The sequence below is a fragment of the Cetorhinus maximus genome, unplaced genomic scaffold (assembly GCF_964194155.1).
Source record: "Cetorhinus maximus unplaced genomic scaffold, sCetMax3.hap1.1 HAP1_SCAFFOLD_417, whole genome shotgun sequence".
NCBI classification, from domain to species: Eukaryota; Metazoa; Chordata; class Chondrichthyes; order Lamniformes; family Cetorhinidae; genus Cetorhinus; species Cetorhinus maximus.
In genome coordinates, this window is record NW_027596363.1 from 224,367 (window position 1) to 241,177 (window position 16,811).

The 16,811-nt window shown below is 45.4% G+C and overlaps 2 protein-coding genes across 2 annotated transcripts in view; both read right to left on the minus strand.

Moving 5' to 3' along the window:
- Positions 1-16,811, minus strand: part of LOC144673632 (uncharacterized) — a 127,405-nt gene that overhangs the window by 98,302 nt on the left and 12,292 nt on the right. Inside the window, 1 exon segment of the mRNA XM_078535377.1 lies at positions 5,690-6,371. Coding sequence (XP_078391503.1) covers positions 5,690-6,371 — 682 coding nt within the window.
- On the minus strand, positions 338-2,166 carry LOC144673625 (uncharacterized). Its single transcript, XM_078535371.1, has 2 exons — positions 2,097-2,166; positions 338-1,695 (listed from the first exon to the last, which is right to left on the minus strand). The coding sequence occupies exon 2, from the start codon at positions 1,597-1,599 to the stop codon at positions 475-477; it is 1,125 nt and encodes a 374-aa protein (XP_078391497.1). The 5' UTR covers positions 1,600-1,695; positions 2,097-2,166; the 3' UTR covers positions 338-474.

Consider the following 16,811-nt stretch of genomic DNA (forward strand, 5'->3'; position numbering starts at 1 on the left):
AACATCAGTGAATGTGGGTTTTTAAAGCTCTTGATACATCTAAGCATTTAAACCTCTCTCTGCAGTCTGAACTTGCTGAGTATGTGGAGGCTGGATAGAGAAAGATGTGGGTTCAAGGCTCAGACAAGGGGGGAGTTAAGAGACAGTATGTCTCAGTGGGCTAGTGGGAGGGAAGCAGCAGAAGCAGCTGATTGGATTGTCTCAATCTTAGTGCCAAAGAAGCTCCATGAGCTCCTCACACTTGTTGTTGAGGGTGGAGGAGACACGCGAGAGGGAGAGCCCTTCAAAAGGAACTAACTTGCGTTAGAGATATTAAAGAGGCTCAACACTGTCTGTTGAACATAAAACTTATTTATTTCACTTTTATTCATAATATTAACACCTATAATTGTGCTGGAGTTTATTAACATCAGCCGAAGCAGACCCCAATGAACATGGGATTCAGTCCTGGATGTGAGTAAGAGCAAAATCCAATTACTGTTGTTGCTTGTGAACTCGTTGGTGTGTCAGCAGGTGAGATGACTGAGTGAATCCCTTCCCACACTTGGAGCAGGTGAATGGTCTCTCCCCAGTGTGAGTACGCTGATGTACAGTGAGGTGAGATGAATGCCTGAACCCAGCCCCACACTGAGAGCACTTGAATGGTCTCTCGTCAGTGTGAACACGTCGATGGGATATCAATTCCCTGGGACGTTTAAAGCAATTTCCGCAGTCTGGGCATTTAAAAGGTCTCTCAGCAGTATGAACATGCTGGTGTCTCAGCAGGTTAAATGACTGGGTGAATCCTTTCCCACACTCGGAGCAGGGGAATGGTCTCTCCCCAGTGTGAGTTCGCTGGTGCACAGTGAGTTGAGATGACCACCTGAACCCAGTCCCACACAGGGAGCACCTGAACGGTCTCTCATCAGTGTGAACACGTTGATGAGATATTAGCTCTCCGGAACTCTTAAAACACATTTCGCAGTCTGGACATTGAAAAGGTCTCTCCCCAGTGTGAACTTGCTGGTGTTTCTGTAGGGTGGATGAATCAGTGAATGCATTCCCACACTCAGGGCAGGCGAACTCTCCAGTGTGAACTCGCTGGTGTTTCGACAAGGTAGATGAGGTAGTGAATCCCTTTCCGCACTCAGGGCAGGTAAATGGCCTCTCCCCAGCATGAACTTGCTGGTGTTGCAGCAGGGTGGATGACCGAGTGAATCTCTTCCCACATTTGGAGCAGGTGAATGGTGTCTCCCCTGTGTGAACCTGCTGGTGTCTCAGCAGGTTGGATGATCGGGTGAATCCTTTCCCACACTTGGAGCAGGTGAACAGCCTCTCCCCAGTGTGAACTCGCTGGTGTGTCAGCAGGGTGGATGAGTGAATGAATCCCTTCCCACACTCAGAGCAGGTGAATGGCCTCTCCCCGGTGTGACTGCGCTGATGAATTTCCAGCTCCGAAGGGGTTCTGAATCCCTTCCCACAGTCCCCACATTTCCACGGTTTCCCCCTGTTGTGACTGTGCTTATGCCTCAACAGGCCAGATGATTGGCTGAAGCCTTGTCCACACACAGAACACGTGTACAGTTTCTCCCCACTGTGAACACTGCTTTTTCCTTCCATGTTCAAAATCCATTGATGTTCAGGATATGATGAACTAAGTGACTCTGTCAGATTTGGTTGGTGTTTCCTGCCTCAAATTCCAGATCTTCAAAAATCCTGTAAAAAAAAATCATCACTGTAGGTTCAGGATTAAATATTCAGAAGAAACAAATATTACTCCTGGTTTGAGTTTGCTGTATGTAAGTCCTCCCCTTCTAACCCCCTGGAAAAGGAGTTTCCAAAATCCATCCCTGTCAGTCCAGGATAGAAATGAACAACATTCTTTCCTCCTGCTACCTAGACCAGGATGACCGCGCATGCGCCCTGCTGCACATTTCCCCCTATAAAGATGGCGGCCGTTAACCCGGGCCTGAGACCTGAAGAGTCTCATTTGTCGTTTTAGCACAAACACTGGACCTAAAGTTTCTAATTCGGGTCCGGAGGCCTGCACCGGGTGTTTATAAAGTTTCCGAGTCCACACTGACTCCATTTCTCTCCTGCACTCGGCTGTTACTTACCCTTTCCCGCCTCCTTCCTCCTTCAGCTCCCGCAGTCCCCGGGCTTCAGGTATAACGACACTGCGCTTGCGCGGGGCGTCAGCTCTCGAGCCCCGCCCCTCTTTCACTCCGATTGTTTGGAGGACCAACCGCTCCCGCTCGGTCCTCCAGTCCCGCCCCCTTCTTCCTATTGGTTCGGAGCTGCCGTCAATCAGCCGGGCATTGTGACGGTTACAGATGGTGAGAGCGGCCACAGACTCAGCCTGACTTGCTGATTCTTGGCAGCATTTTCTGTTTGGGAATTAGAGCTAGAGATGGATGGTCAGTTCCCCTCTGTCCGGGGGGGATTCACACTCATTTCCCTAGTGCACTGATTATCACCTTTACTTTACATGAGAAAGTCCCCGGTTCAATCCCGGCTGGAAGCTTTGTGTTTACAATTGTTACTGAGGAGGAAATTAACAGTGAGTTTAGTTTCATGTCGAACAGGGGGACAGTTATTGTCTCATTCTTTAAAAACTCCTTCTTCACCTTTAAACAGGGAACGATAATTCAGGGAAAACTGATCCACTGTGACCCTGAAACAAGATACTGCAGGTGCAGGAAATCCGAGCTCAAAACAGAAAATGTTGGAAACTCTCAGCAGGTCAAACAGCTTCTGTGGAGATGGAAACCGAATGCATGTTTCAGGTCAGTGACCTTTTATCCAAACTGGAAAAATTTAGAAACGGCGACAATGTGTCAGGAGACGGGGACAGTGTGCCGGGAGATAGGACATGTGTACTCGACATGTTGTTCATCTTCATAATTCACAACAATATTCCTGATGTTCATCAGCTGCCTCATTTTCTTACCCATTAATTCCATTTGCTGATCTATCAGTAATGGACTTGCTGCCATCTGGAACAAAACTGCTTTCACCACTAGGCTGGTATTTAATAGTCTTCATGACATCATCACACTGGGACTGGATGACATCCTAAGAGTCCATTGTTTCTTAATGACCCACATCAATAACAAGAGGAAATATTAATAAACCTGAGCACATTATCTAGGCTGACACTCCAGGGTAACATTGAGGGACTGCTGCACTGTCAGAGACAGCATCCTTCACATGGAACTTGTGGAGGCTCTGGTCACAATCTTCCAATCCTCCTTATATAGTAGTGGTGTCAAAGGACTGACAGATTGTAAATGTTACACCCCTGTTCAAAAACACAGCAATTCCAGGACAATCAGCTTCATATCAGTGGTGGGGAAAGGTTGGAGACAACAATCCAGGAGAAAATCAATTGACACTTGGAAAAGCATGGATTAATAAATGAAAAAAATCAATGGATTTGTTAAAGACAAATAATTTTTGACCAACTTGGTGAAGTAATGGGAGGGTGTATGAGGGGAGTGGTGTTGATACCTTTTACATGGGCATTCAAATGATGTTTAATATGGTACCACACAATGCCTTGTCAGCAAAGCTGAAACCCATGAGTTTCAGCCTGGGTATAAAATTGGCTCAGGGACAGGAAGCAGAAAAGTTTGTTTTTCAGAATGGATGGGAGTTTACAGCAGTGTGACCCCAGGGTCTCGTGTTGGCACTGCTGATCTCTTTGATATATGTTACTGACCTGGACATGGAGATACGGGCAGAATTTCAAATTTGCACATGACACAAAACTGAGAAATACAGGAAACAGTGAGGAAGATAGTAACAAATGTCAGGAGGACATAGAGGGACTGGTGAAATTGGCAGGCACACAGCAGATACAGTATATATACCATGCTGCTTGACACATTTTATATCCTTACCAACTTTGGGAACAATGCCTGAATAGTCAGAATGGAGAGACATAAAGCAGATAGGAAACAGATTTAGAATCAGTAAAGAGAAGAAAATAATAGTGACAATACCAGTGAGAAGTATCCATGGAAATGAGAATGGGAATGGTTGAATGCAGGAGTAATAGAAACAAACTGGAAGACAGGTAAGAGTTGTTATTAAGATTGTTGGAAGAAATTTGTCTGGGAGACAATCAGCTCTGAGACATTGGACTAAAATAAATGTGTGTGATGTCACTGACATGAAATAGACAAACAATTGCTGTTCATTTTATATTCCTAGCAGGTCAACCAAGGCATGGATCATACTGAGTCAGAGGATCTGTGGTTTTCCAACCATAAGGTTGTTACGCAATGTTATAGAACATTTCTCAGAGCCACTGGTTTATGTCAGTAAAATCTGTGCATTCCTGTTTCTCGTATGGAAATTACAGCAGTCTTTTAGAGATTCAGTTGGAGACATGAGCATAGAGTTGTCAAGAAACCATCATGTTAATGTGGGGACTGTTACCACTCTTGTGAAGCAGTTTGGGGCATTTTTACTACTGTTAAGGTGCTATACCAATGCAAGTTGTTGTTGAATGTGGGAAGGGACTGAATTCCAGTCTGAGCTGGAAACTCGTGGATCACTCACACTGCAGACTGATCACTCAGCAGCTGGATGTGGGAAGAGATGAAGTTGGTTATCCCATTTACTGACAGAGCAACACAGTCACACTGGAGAATGACCGCCCAATATTTGAGGGAGGGCATCTCATCGTTTTTCCAATTGTTCACACCCTAATTTTTGGGTTTAGAAGGTGCTTACCAAGACTTTTTAGACAGCACCTTCCAAAACCATGACCACTACCATCTAGAAGGGCAAAGGCAGCAGACACATGGGAGCACCACCACCTGGAAATTCCCCTCCAAGCCACTCACCATCCTGACTTGGAAATATATCACTGTTCCTTCTCTGTCACTGGGAGTTATAACACGGCAGTTGGTAAAGACTGAGTTGTTTAAATCCGAGAGGAAAACTTGAGCAACTGTCATAACCTATATTTTTAATTGGTATGTTTGAGATGCAGCTCTGAATTCAGGAATAAGACCACTAAGCCTCAAAAGTTTTTTTATATATAAAACTAAATTAATCATTTATTAATTTAACAAGTTAAACACATACACATGTCTACAAATTACTACCATAATAGTTTTTAAACAAATCCCCAAATTAATCACACCAGGTAAATCTTCACCAAGGCATCAGTAACCTATAGACTTTAACCAGACACCAGGCAAAGCACATTTGACCTTACAAATTAAATATGAGGTTCCTTTCAATTTGGTTCCTTTGCAGACACAGTTGTAGGCTTACAGGCTGGTTAGATTTTAAATGCCTCTGCCCTACACACACAAATTCCTTTCTGTTTATACCTAGCTTCCCATTTCAATGTCAATTTTCCATTGCATCCTAGGTTTTTAACACCACATCTTCGAACAATAACATTTTCATCCCACTAATTTTATTAGTTATTTAAACACATTGCTTGGCGTCTCCCAGCTAGGTGCAAGGTTTTACTCACACTCTTGAATGCTGAATTCAACAAATGCAAATTTACACTTTACCTTTTAACTTCCTTATGTTTATCTAATTAACATCTCAAAAGTACTATACATCAAAACACCCAGACTAGCTGGCTTTAAACCCCAACTGTCAGAATGAACATGGTTCAGTCCTGGATGTGATTCACAGCAGCAATAACAGCAAAATCGGACTCCTGCAGTCAGTTGTGAACTCGCTGGTGTTTCAGCAGGTTGGATGACTGAGTGAATCCCTTCCCACACTCGGAACAGGTGAATGGCTTCTCTCCAGTGTGAACCCGCTGGTGTTTCAGCAAGTTGGATGACTGAGTGAATCCCTTCCCACACTTGGAGCAGGCAAATGGCTTCTCTCCAGTGTGAACCCGCTGGTGTATCTGCAGGTTGAATGACTGAGTGAATCCTTTCCCACACTCGGAGCAGGTGAATGGTCTCTCTCCGGTGTGAACTCGCTGGTGTACTTTGAGGTTGGACCAAGACCTGAATCTCTTTCCACAGGAAGTACAGGGGAATGGCCTCTCCTCAGTGTGAATTCGCTGGTGGTTCAGCAGGTCAGAGGACCCAGTGAAGCCTTTCCCACATACAAGGCAGGTGAACGGCTTCTCCCCAGTGTGAAGCCGCTGGTGAATTAGCAGGTAGGATGACTGAGTGAATCCCTTCCCACATTCAGAGCAGGTGAATGGCCTCTCCCCAGTGTGAACTCTCTGGTGTCTCAGCAGGCTGGATGACCAAGTGAATCCCTTCCCGCACTTGGAGCAGGTGAACGGTCTCTCTCCAGTGTGAGTACGTCGGTGGATTTCCAGCGAAGATGGGTAACTGAATCCCTTCCCACAGTCCTCACATTTCCACGGTTTCTCCATGGTGTAGGTATCCCTGTGTCTCTCCAGGTCTGATAATCAGTTGAAGCCTCATCCACACAAACAACATGATACAGTTTCTCCCCGCTGTGAATGGTGTGATGTTTTTTCAGGCTGTGTAACTGGTTGAAGCTCTTTCCACAGTCAGTTCACTGGAACACTCTCACTCGGGTGTGTGTGTCTCGGTGCTTTTCCAGTCACACTGATGTTTGAAATCTTTTCCCACAGACAGAACTGACAAACATTTCTCCCTTCACATTCAAATTCCGATGATACTCAGGTCCTGATGAATCGAGTGACTGTCAGATCTTGAAGTGATGTTAGGTTTGAGTTTCCCATCTGCAAATTATCCCCTTCTAATTCTCTGTAAAAGGAGTTTATAAAAGTCATCACTGTAAGAACAGGATAGAAATTCAAAACAGACAATTCTAGTTTCTATGGAACATTATTTCCTCTCTTGTTCCCCCAAAGCTGCAAATCCCCATCCCACACACTCTCCCTCCTCCCTGTGCTGAAATCTAGAGTTTTGGACAATTCTTTCTGTATCTTTTTAACAAATTTGTACAACTGGAGATAACAATATGTTTGATCATTCACTTCAGTCATTACTCATGACAAAACATTTATCTGAAACCCCCTGTCCGACCGTACAGAATAGCAGATGTTAACCTTGTGTCGAAAACTCACAGTGTGGAGATTTAATGAGCGATTGTGAAGGTGGTTTCTCCAAACCTCCCAGGGTTTCCTTCCTTCTCTCTCTCTCTAACTAAGTTAAACGTGGGATCAGCCTAATGGCCCATTCTGGTTCCTGCTTCTCTTCCTGATGACTAATTAACCCCAATTAAACACTGAGAAGACTGAAGACACTGTTTTCAGTCCCTGCTCCAATCTCCATTTCCCAGATACCAACTCCATCCCTCTCCCTGGGAACAGTCTGAGATTAAACCAGTCTGTTCACAACCTCGGTGTTAAAATTGATTTCGAGATGAGTTTCTGACCTCATATCTGTGTCATCACTCTGATCGCCTGTTTCCCCCTCTGCAACATCACCCAACCTCACCCTGTCTCAGTGAATCTGCTGCTGAAATCCTCATCGCTGCCATTGTACCTCCAGACTCGACTATTCCAACACACTCCTGGCTGGTCTCCCACGTTACCCTCTGCAAACTTAACACCATCCAAAAGTCTCCTGTCCATGTCTTCACTCACAGTGAGGCCCATTCCCCTAACATCCCTTTGCTTCCTGACCTGCCTTGGCTCCCAGTCAAGCAACAACTTGATTCTAAAATTCTCATCCTTGTTTTCAAATCCCTCCATGGCCTCGCCCCTCCCTATCTCTGTAATCCCCTCCAGCACCCACAACCCTCTGAGATATTTACACTGCTCTAATTCTGGCCTTGTACATTCCCTATTTTAATCGCTCCACCATTAGTGACCGTGCCTTCAGTTCCCTTCTTCCCAAGCTCTGAGATTCTCTCCCTCTGTCTACCACACTTTCCCCCTTTAATGCACTTGAATATTGTTAAAAAAAAGAGACATTCTGTCAAAACATTTAATTTTGTACTCATCAGGACAGACACAAGAACATCAAATTTCAAAGATTATCAGTCAGGCTCATAAAGTGTCTCACTTACATTTGCTAGAAGCTACATATATTCATACACAGGGGCCTGTCCTCTGCAGGCAGAAGGAACAAGTCCAGGCATGGCACCTTTTGTTGAATTAAACAAAAGCACATGATGATAACAACCTGGAACATTCTCCATAGCAATGACCAATCAGAACTGACTGGCCAACCAATCAGCACCCTTTTCTCATGCAGTATAAACTGTTGTTCCCTATGAAATTTAGTTTATTTTCGGCCCTGCACTCTCACTATTTCCTTTTTGAATGACTCCCACCGCTCTGATGTAGATTTTCCTACAAGTAACTGCTCCCAGTAAACTTTGTCCAGATCTTGTTTTATCATATTAAAATCAGCCTTCTCCCAATTCAGAATCTTTATTTCCAGATCATCTTTGGCCTTTTCCATAACTACCTTCAATCTTACTCAATTATGGTTACTATCACCGAAATGCTCCCCCACAGACAGTCCTGCCACTTGCCCGGCTTCGGACTGCTGCCTCACTCGTAGGACTTCCTATGTGCTGGCTTAAAAAGCTCTCTTGGGTACATTTTAAGAACTCAGCCCCCTCTAAACCTTTCACACTTTGTCGATCCCAGTTAATATTGGGGAAGTTGAAATCCCCTTCTATTATCACCCTATCATTTTTACACTTCTCTGAGATTTGCCTACATATCTGCCCTTCTATCTCTCACTGTCTGTTTGGGGTTCTATAGTAGACTCCCAGCAATGTGATTTTCCCCTTTTTGTTTTTAGGTTCTTCCTATATGGCCTCATTTGAGGAACCTTCTAAGATATCATCCCTCCTTATTGCTGTAATTGACTCCTTGATCAATATTGTGACCCCACCTCCTCTTTTACACCCCCACCCCCATCTCACCCAAAGATTCCATACACTAGGGTATTGAGCTGCGAGTCCTGCCCCTCCCTCAACCATGTCTCCTTTATAGCAATGATATCATATCCCCATGTGTTCATCAACACCCTCAACTCATCGGCCTTACTCACAAGACTCATTGCATTAAAATAGTTGCCATCCAGCCTTGCCATGCTGCCTTGTGCCTTAACTTGACAATATATGCTCTGCCTTCCAGATGGACTTGATTTTTTCCTTCTTTCCTTGTCTGTGCATAACGCCTAGTATACCTCCACTCTGTAACCCATCCCACTGCTAAGTTAGTTTAACACCCCACCCACAGCATTAGCAACCCCCTCGCAAGGATGTTGGTCCTGTTCCAGCCCAGGTGCAACCTGTCAGACTTGTATTGGCCCAAACTTCCCCAGAAATGGGCCCATTGATCCAGGAATCTAAAGCCCTCCCTCCTGCACCAACCCTTGGATAGTGATGGAATTTTTGGAATCTCCTTTTTACAGCATTTTATTTTAATTCATTCATGGGATGCGAGCATCGCTGGCTGCGCCAGCATTTCTTGCCTATGCCTCATTGCCCTTGAGAAGGTGGTGGGGAGCTGCCTTCTTGAACCGCTGCACTCCATGTGGTGTAGGTACACCCACAGTGCTGTTGGGAAGGGAGTTCCAGGAATTTGACCCAGCGACATTGATGGAACGGAGATATATTTCCAAGTCAGGATGGTGAGTGACTTGGAGGGGAATTTACAAGTGATGGTGTTCCCATGTATCTGCTGCCCTTGTCCTTCTAGATGGTAGTGGTCGTGGGTTTGGAAGCTGCTGCCTAAGGAGACTTGGTGAGGATTTGCAGACGGGAAATTCAAACCAAACATCACACCAAGATTGGACAGATTCACTCGATTCAACAGGACCTGAATATCATTGTTCCACCTGCTTCACCCCTCATAAACAGTGTGAAGTCCATGATATTTCTACTTCTCCTTAGCTCTGGAGAAGAGTCATACGGACTCGAGACGTGAACTCTGTCTCTCTCTACACAGATGCTGTCAGACCTGCTGAGCTTTTGCAACATTTTGATCTTTTGCCCCCAATAAAGATGGCGGCGGCGCGTGCGCCCTGATGCACTTTTCCCCCAATAAAGATGGCGGCCGTTACCCCCGGTCTGTAACTGGAGAAAGCTGCGGCCTCGCTCGGTGCAAATGGGGAAACGCTTACCCCGAGGACCGGAAAGTTATTTTTCAGGGATTGCTGTTTACATAACATGTTTACGAAGCCTCCCTGCCCACCCGCCAGATCCATCGCTCCCTCCGCCCCGCCATTCAAACACTCACCGATTCCGGATCCGAAAAAGTAGCGTCTCTCAGTCACCATTACTCACACTGCGCATGCTTCACTCCCAGCCCGGTCCCTCCCTCATTCACTCCGATTGGTTGGAGGACCAGCCGCACCTGCTCGGTTCTCCAGTCCCGCCCCCTATTCCTATTGGTCCAGAGCGGCCGTCAATCAGCCGGGCATTGTGACGGTACCAAATAGTGAGTGCGGCCAAAGACTCAGCCTGACTTGGTGATTCTTGGCAGCATTTTCTGTTTGGGAATTAGAGCTAGAGATGGATGGTCAGTTCCCCTCTGTCCGGGGGGGATTCACACTCATTTCCCTAGTGCCCTGATTATCACCTTTACTTTACATGAGAAAGTCCCCGGTTCAATCCCGGCTGGAAGCTTTGTGTTTACAATTGAATTTTATAAAATTCATTTGTGAGATGTTAGGGGGAAGTTCAAGGATTTTGACCCAGTGACAGTGAAGGAACAGCGATATTTCCAAGCCAGGATGGCGAGTGTCTTGGAGGAGAACTTCCAGGTGGTGGTGTTCCCGTGTGTTTGCTGCCCTTGTCCTTCTAGATGGTAGTGGTCGTGGGTTTGGAAGGTGCTGCCTAAGGAACCTTGGTGAGTTTCTGCAGTGCATCTTGGAGATGGTAGATACTGCTGCGACTGTGCGTTGGTGGTGGGTAGAATAAATGTTTGTGGATGTGGTGCCAATCCAGTGCATTGCTTTGTCCTGGATGGTGTTGAGCTCTTGAGTGTTTTTGGAGCTGCACTCATCCTGGCAAGTAGAGGGTGTTCCATCGCACTCCTGACTTGTGCCTTGTAGATTGTGGACAGGCTTTGGGGAGTCAGGAGATGAGATATTCGCCGCAGGAATCCTCGCCTCTGACTGGCTCTTGTAGCCGGACTATGTATATGGCTGGTCCAATTCAGTTTCTGGTAAATGGTAACCCCAGGATGTTGATAATGGGAGATTAAATGGTAGTAATGCATTTGAATGTCAAGGGGAGTTGCTTAGCTTCTCTCTTGTTGGAGATAGTCATAGCCTGGCACTTATGTGGCATGAATGTTACTTACCACTTGCCAGACCAAGCCTGGGTATTGTCCATAAGACCATAAGATTTAGGAGCAGAAGCTGGCCATTTGGCCCATCGAGTCTGCTCTGCCATTCATCTGATAATCCTCAACTCCACTTACCTGCCTTGTCCCCATAACCTTGATTTCCTTACTGATTAAAAATCTGTCTATCTCAGCCTTGAATATACTTAATGACCCAGCCTCTACAGCCCTCTGTGGTAAAGAATTCCACAGATTCACTACCCTCTGAGAGAAGAAATTTTGCCTCATCTATTTTTTAAATGGGCACCCCCTAACTCTGAGATTATGCCCTCTAGTCCTGGACTCTCTCACAAAGAGAAACAACCTCTCAGCATCTACACTGTCAAGCCCTCGAAGAATCTTATATGTTTCAATAAGGTCGCCCCTCATTCTTCTAAACTCCAATGAGTACAGGCCCAACCTACTCAACCTCTCCTCAAAAGAAAATCCCTCCATACCTGGGATCAACAGAATGAATCTTCTCCGGGCTGCCTCCAGTGCCAGAATATCTTTCCTTAGATAAGGGGACCAAAATTGTTCACAGTATTCTCGGGGCGGTCTAACTGCTGCCTTGTATAGTTTTGGCAAGACTTCCCTTTTTTTATACTCCATTCCCTTTGAAATTAAGACCAACATTCTATTTCCCTTCCCTATTACCTGCTGAACGTTTATGTTAGCTTTTTGGGATTCATGCACAAGGACTCCCAAATCCTTCTGTGCTGCAGCCTTCTGCAGTCTTTCTCCACTTAAATAATATTCAGCTCCTCTATCCTTCCCGTCAAATAGCATACTCTCACATATTCCCTAATTATATTCCATCCGCCAAGTTTTTCCAGGTCTTGGGACATTTGGACATGGATTATTTCAGGACCTGAGGAGTCACGAATGGTGCTGAACATTGTGCAATCATCAGAGAACATCCCCACTTCTGACCTTATGATGGAAGGAAGGCCATTGATGAAGCAGCTAAAGATGGTTGGGCCGAGGACACTATCCTGAGGAACTCCTGCAACGATGTCCTGAGTTGAGATGATTGACCTCCAACAACCACAACCCAGGACTCAAACCAGTGGAGAGTTTCCCCCCTCATTTCCATTGACTCCCGTTTTGCTAGGGCTCTTTGATGCCACAATCGGTCACGTGCTGCCTTGATGTCAAGGGCAGTTACGCTGACCTTACGTCCGGAGTTCAACTGTTTTGTCCATGTTTGAATGAAGGCTGTAATGAGGTCAGGAGCTGAGTGATCCTGGCAAAACCCAAACTGAGCACCAGTGACCTGATTATTGCTAAGCAAGTTCAACTTGATTGCACTGTTGATGACCCCTTTCATTACATTGTTGATGATCGAGAGTAGAATGATAGAGCAGTAATTGGTCCGATTGGGTTTATCATGCCTTGTGTACAGGACACACCCAGGCCATTTTCCACATTGCTGGGGACATGCGAGTGTTATGGCTGTACTGGAACAGCTTGGCTATGGGTGCAGCGAGTTCTGGAGTCCAGGTTTTCAGTACTAATGGGGATATTTGTAGAGCCTCCTCCTCTAGTGAGTTGTTAAATTGTCCACCGCCATTCACGACTGAGTGTGGCAGGACTGCAGAGCTTAGATCTGATCCATTGGTTGTGGAATCGCTTAGATCCGTCTGTCACATATCATTTACACTGTTTGGTCTGCAAGTAGTCCTATGTTGCAGCTTCACCAGGTTGACATCTCATTTTTGTGTATGCCAGATGCTGCTCCTGGCATGCCCTCCTGCACTCTTAATTGAACCAGGGTTGATCCCCTGGCTTAATGGTACTGGTAGAGTTGGGGGGGTTTGCCAGGCCATAAGGTTACAGATTACAGTTGAGTGCAATTCTGCTGCTGCCGTTGGTCCACAGCGCCCCAAGGATGCCCAGCCTTGAGTTTCTAGATCTGTTCGAAACCTATGTTATTTAGCACGATGGTAATGCCGCACCATATGATGGAGGGCGTCCTCAATGTGAAGATGGGACTCCGTCTCCACAACGACTTCGTAGGAGGTGACTCCTACTGACGCTATCATGGAAAGGTGCGTCTGCAGCAGACGGAGTGATGAGGATGAGGTCAAGTATATTTTTCCCTCTTGAAAAGTCTCTCACGACTTGTCACAGACCCAGTCTAGCAGCTATTTCTTTTAGGAATCGACCAGCTCGGTCGGTAGTAGTGCTATTGATCTACTCCCTGTTATTGAGGAGGAATTAATCATGAGTTTAGTTTCATGTTGACCAAGCGGACGGAATGCTTTAGTTCGCTGACCTTTTTCATTGTGTCACCTGGAAAGTGTGTTTGGGGACCTGGAATGTGGGAAGGGAAGAGGTGAAGAGCGGGCCCTGCATCTGCTGTGCTTGTATGGAAATGATTCACAGCGATGTTCATAAGAAAACAAGAAATAGGAGCTGGGGTAGACCGTATGGCTCTTTGAGCCTGTTCCACCATTAAATGATCTTTCAGCTCAACTCCACTTTCCCGCCCCATTCCCATATCCATTGATTCCCTTAGTGTCCAAATATTCTAGTGCGATAATCTCTCAAATAGAGGATGATGAATAACAGTCATCTCGAGACCACAGTCCTCTCTCCCACTGCCATACCGATCCTTCCAACATACAGGAATTTGGGGCAATAGTGATGTTGATGCTCAGATTAGCCCTGTCTCCGTATGTTGAATTGGATCGAGAAGCACTGGGGAAGGTGCAAAACAGATTTACTGGAATGATGCCAGAATTGGAAAGTTATATCAATCAACAAAGATTCAACAGTTTGCAAAGATTTTGTTTGGAGAAGAGAGTGAGAGATGACCTGACCGAGAACTTTAGGATAGTGAAAGGGTTTGACAGGATGGACACGTGGAAGATGTTTCCACTAGTGAATGGATGGAAATAAATATAAGTTAGTCACTAATAAATCTAATGTGTAAATCATGATCAATTTTCATTCACCAGAGATAATGCAGAATGTGCCAGAAACACTCAGCACATCTAGGAGCATCTGCATTGAGAAGAATTACATTTTCAGGACTGTTCACTGATGCTATATTCCTCACTGTACCGGTACTACCAGATCTGCTAAAAATTTCAGCATTTTCCATTTTAATTTCAGATTCACAGCACCCGCTATTTGATAACTGTAGATTTTTGAGAATGTGGAACTCATTATCCGATGGGTTTGAGATCCCCGTGTGAGCTGGAAACTTATGGGTAAAATCACACCGTGAAATGATCGTTCACCAGCTGAGTGGTTACATTCCTACTGATGACAGAATTTAAATGTTCTGTGTATGGAATGAAAAATCACTTGTTCACATGGCCTCCTGAGATTCCAGTGAGTTCACATTTAACGAGGGATTTGTTCTGCTGTTAATTACACCTGGCACAGAACTATGGCGGAAGACCAGTGCACTTTATTAAGTCAATTGATATCAAAAAACATTGTTATATCTTGGTCCTGTGGCTTCAATCGTCACTGGATCACAAATAATAATTTCCTATTAAGAAATAAGGACTTTCAATGGCAGCGGGGCTACCCAGCATTCAAAGGGGAGCAGAATGTGTCCTATCCTCACAACAGGAGCTCCCTGCACATGCGTATTACGGTATTTTTCATGAGCATGCGCAGTACTGGACTGAAGCAGCTCAGAACAGGTGAGAGAATGACGAGTGGAGCAAACTAACAGAGTTAGTGGGTGTGTGAGGCGGAATGGAGCCAGCGGAGTGGGCAGGGAGGCTTCATAAAGACACAGTGCAGGCCGCAGACCCCAAATAACAAGGTACCGGTTTTGTATTTGCAGAGAACAGACCGCAAATATCTGGATTTCTCCCTTCGCCAGGCCCGGGGTAACGGCCGCCATCTTTATAGGGGGCAATGTGCAGCAGGGCGCATGCGCGATAATCCTGGTCTAGGGAGCAGGAGGAGAGAATGTTGTGTATTTCTATCCTGGACTGACAGGGATCGATTTTGGAAACTCCTTTTACAGGGGGTTAGAAGGGGAGGATTTACAGACTGGAATGTCAAGACCAACATCACATTTAGATTTGTCAGAGTCATTCCATTCATCCGATTCATCAGGACCTGGATCATCCCATGCTCTGTATATACCGTTTCATAAACACGTCACTGTCAGTCCAGGATAGAAATTCAGGACCTGGATATTATCGGCCTCAGAGTGTAATCATTGAGTTCCAGGTCATTACCACTCTCTGTGTAAAATTTCTTCCTCATTCCTCCTACAGATCTTGTCCAAAATCTTTAATCTGTGTCCCGTAATCATTTTACAATCAGTTAATTGGAACAGCTTTTCGTTAACTATCGTTATCATTAGGGACCAAGAGGGCAACCTATGGGTGGAGCCAGAGGACAATCTATGGGTGGAGCCAGGGGATATTGCTAGAGTGTTGAACGAATACTTCACATCTGTCTTCACCCAAGAGAATGAGGATGAAGGTATGGAACTCAGGGAGAGAGACTGTGAGGTTCTTGAGCAAATTGATATATGGAGTGACAAGGTCTTGGAGGTGTTGGCAGGCTCAAAAGTAGACAAATCTCTAGGTCCGGATGATTTGTATCCCAGACTGCTGAGGGAGGCAAGGGAGGAGATCACAGAGGCTTTGACCCAAAATTTTAATTCCCCTCTGGCCAAGGGGGAGGTGCCAGAGGACTGGAGAACAGTTAATGTGGTTCCGCTATTTAAGAAGGGTTGTAGAGATAAGACAGGGAACTACAGTCCAGTGAGTCACACGTCAGTGGCAGGGAAAATATTGGAGAAAATTCTGGAGGAGAGAATCTATCTCCACTTGGAGAGGCAAGGTTTGATCAGGGAAAGTCAGCATAGCTTTGTCAGAGGGAGGTCATGCCTAACAAATTTGTTTGAATTTTTTGAGGAGGTGAAAAGGTGTGTAGATGGGGATAGTGAGGTTGATGTAGTTTATATGGATTTCAGCAAAGCCTTTGACAAGATCCCACATGGGAGACTTATAAAGAAGGCAAATGCACATGGGAGACAGGGTAATTTGTTAAGTTGGATTCAAAATTGGCTTAGGTGTAGAAGACAGAGGTGATGACAGAAGGCTGCTTTAGTGGCTGGAAGCCAGTGGCGTACCACAGGAATGTGTGCTTGGTCCCGTATTATTCGTCATTTATATAAACGACATGTGGGGAGTAGGATAAGTAAGTTTGCGGATGACACAAAGATTGGCCGGGTGGTTAACAGTGAGGTTGAGTGTCTTGGGCTACAGGAAGATAAGTGGCAGATGGAATTTAATCCTGAAAAGTGTGAGGCAATACACTTTTGAAGGAGTAATTTGACAAGGAAGTATTCAATAAACGGCATGACAGCAGGAAGTTCTGAGGAACAAAGGGACCTTGGCGTATGTGTCCATAGATCTCTGAAGGCGGAGGGACATCTTAGTGGGGTGGTGAAAAAGGCACATGGGACACTTGTCTTCATCAATCGAGGCATAGAATACAAAAGTTGGGAGGTCATGTTGGAGTTATATAGAACCTTGGTGAGGCCACAGCTGGAGTACTGTGT

What these genes read in the sequence shown, in the direction of transcription:
- LOC144673625 (XM_078535371.1), bottom strand. Translation starts at nt 1,599, where the DNA reads ATGGAAGGAAAAAGCAGTGTTCACAGTGGGGAGAAACTGTACACGTGT.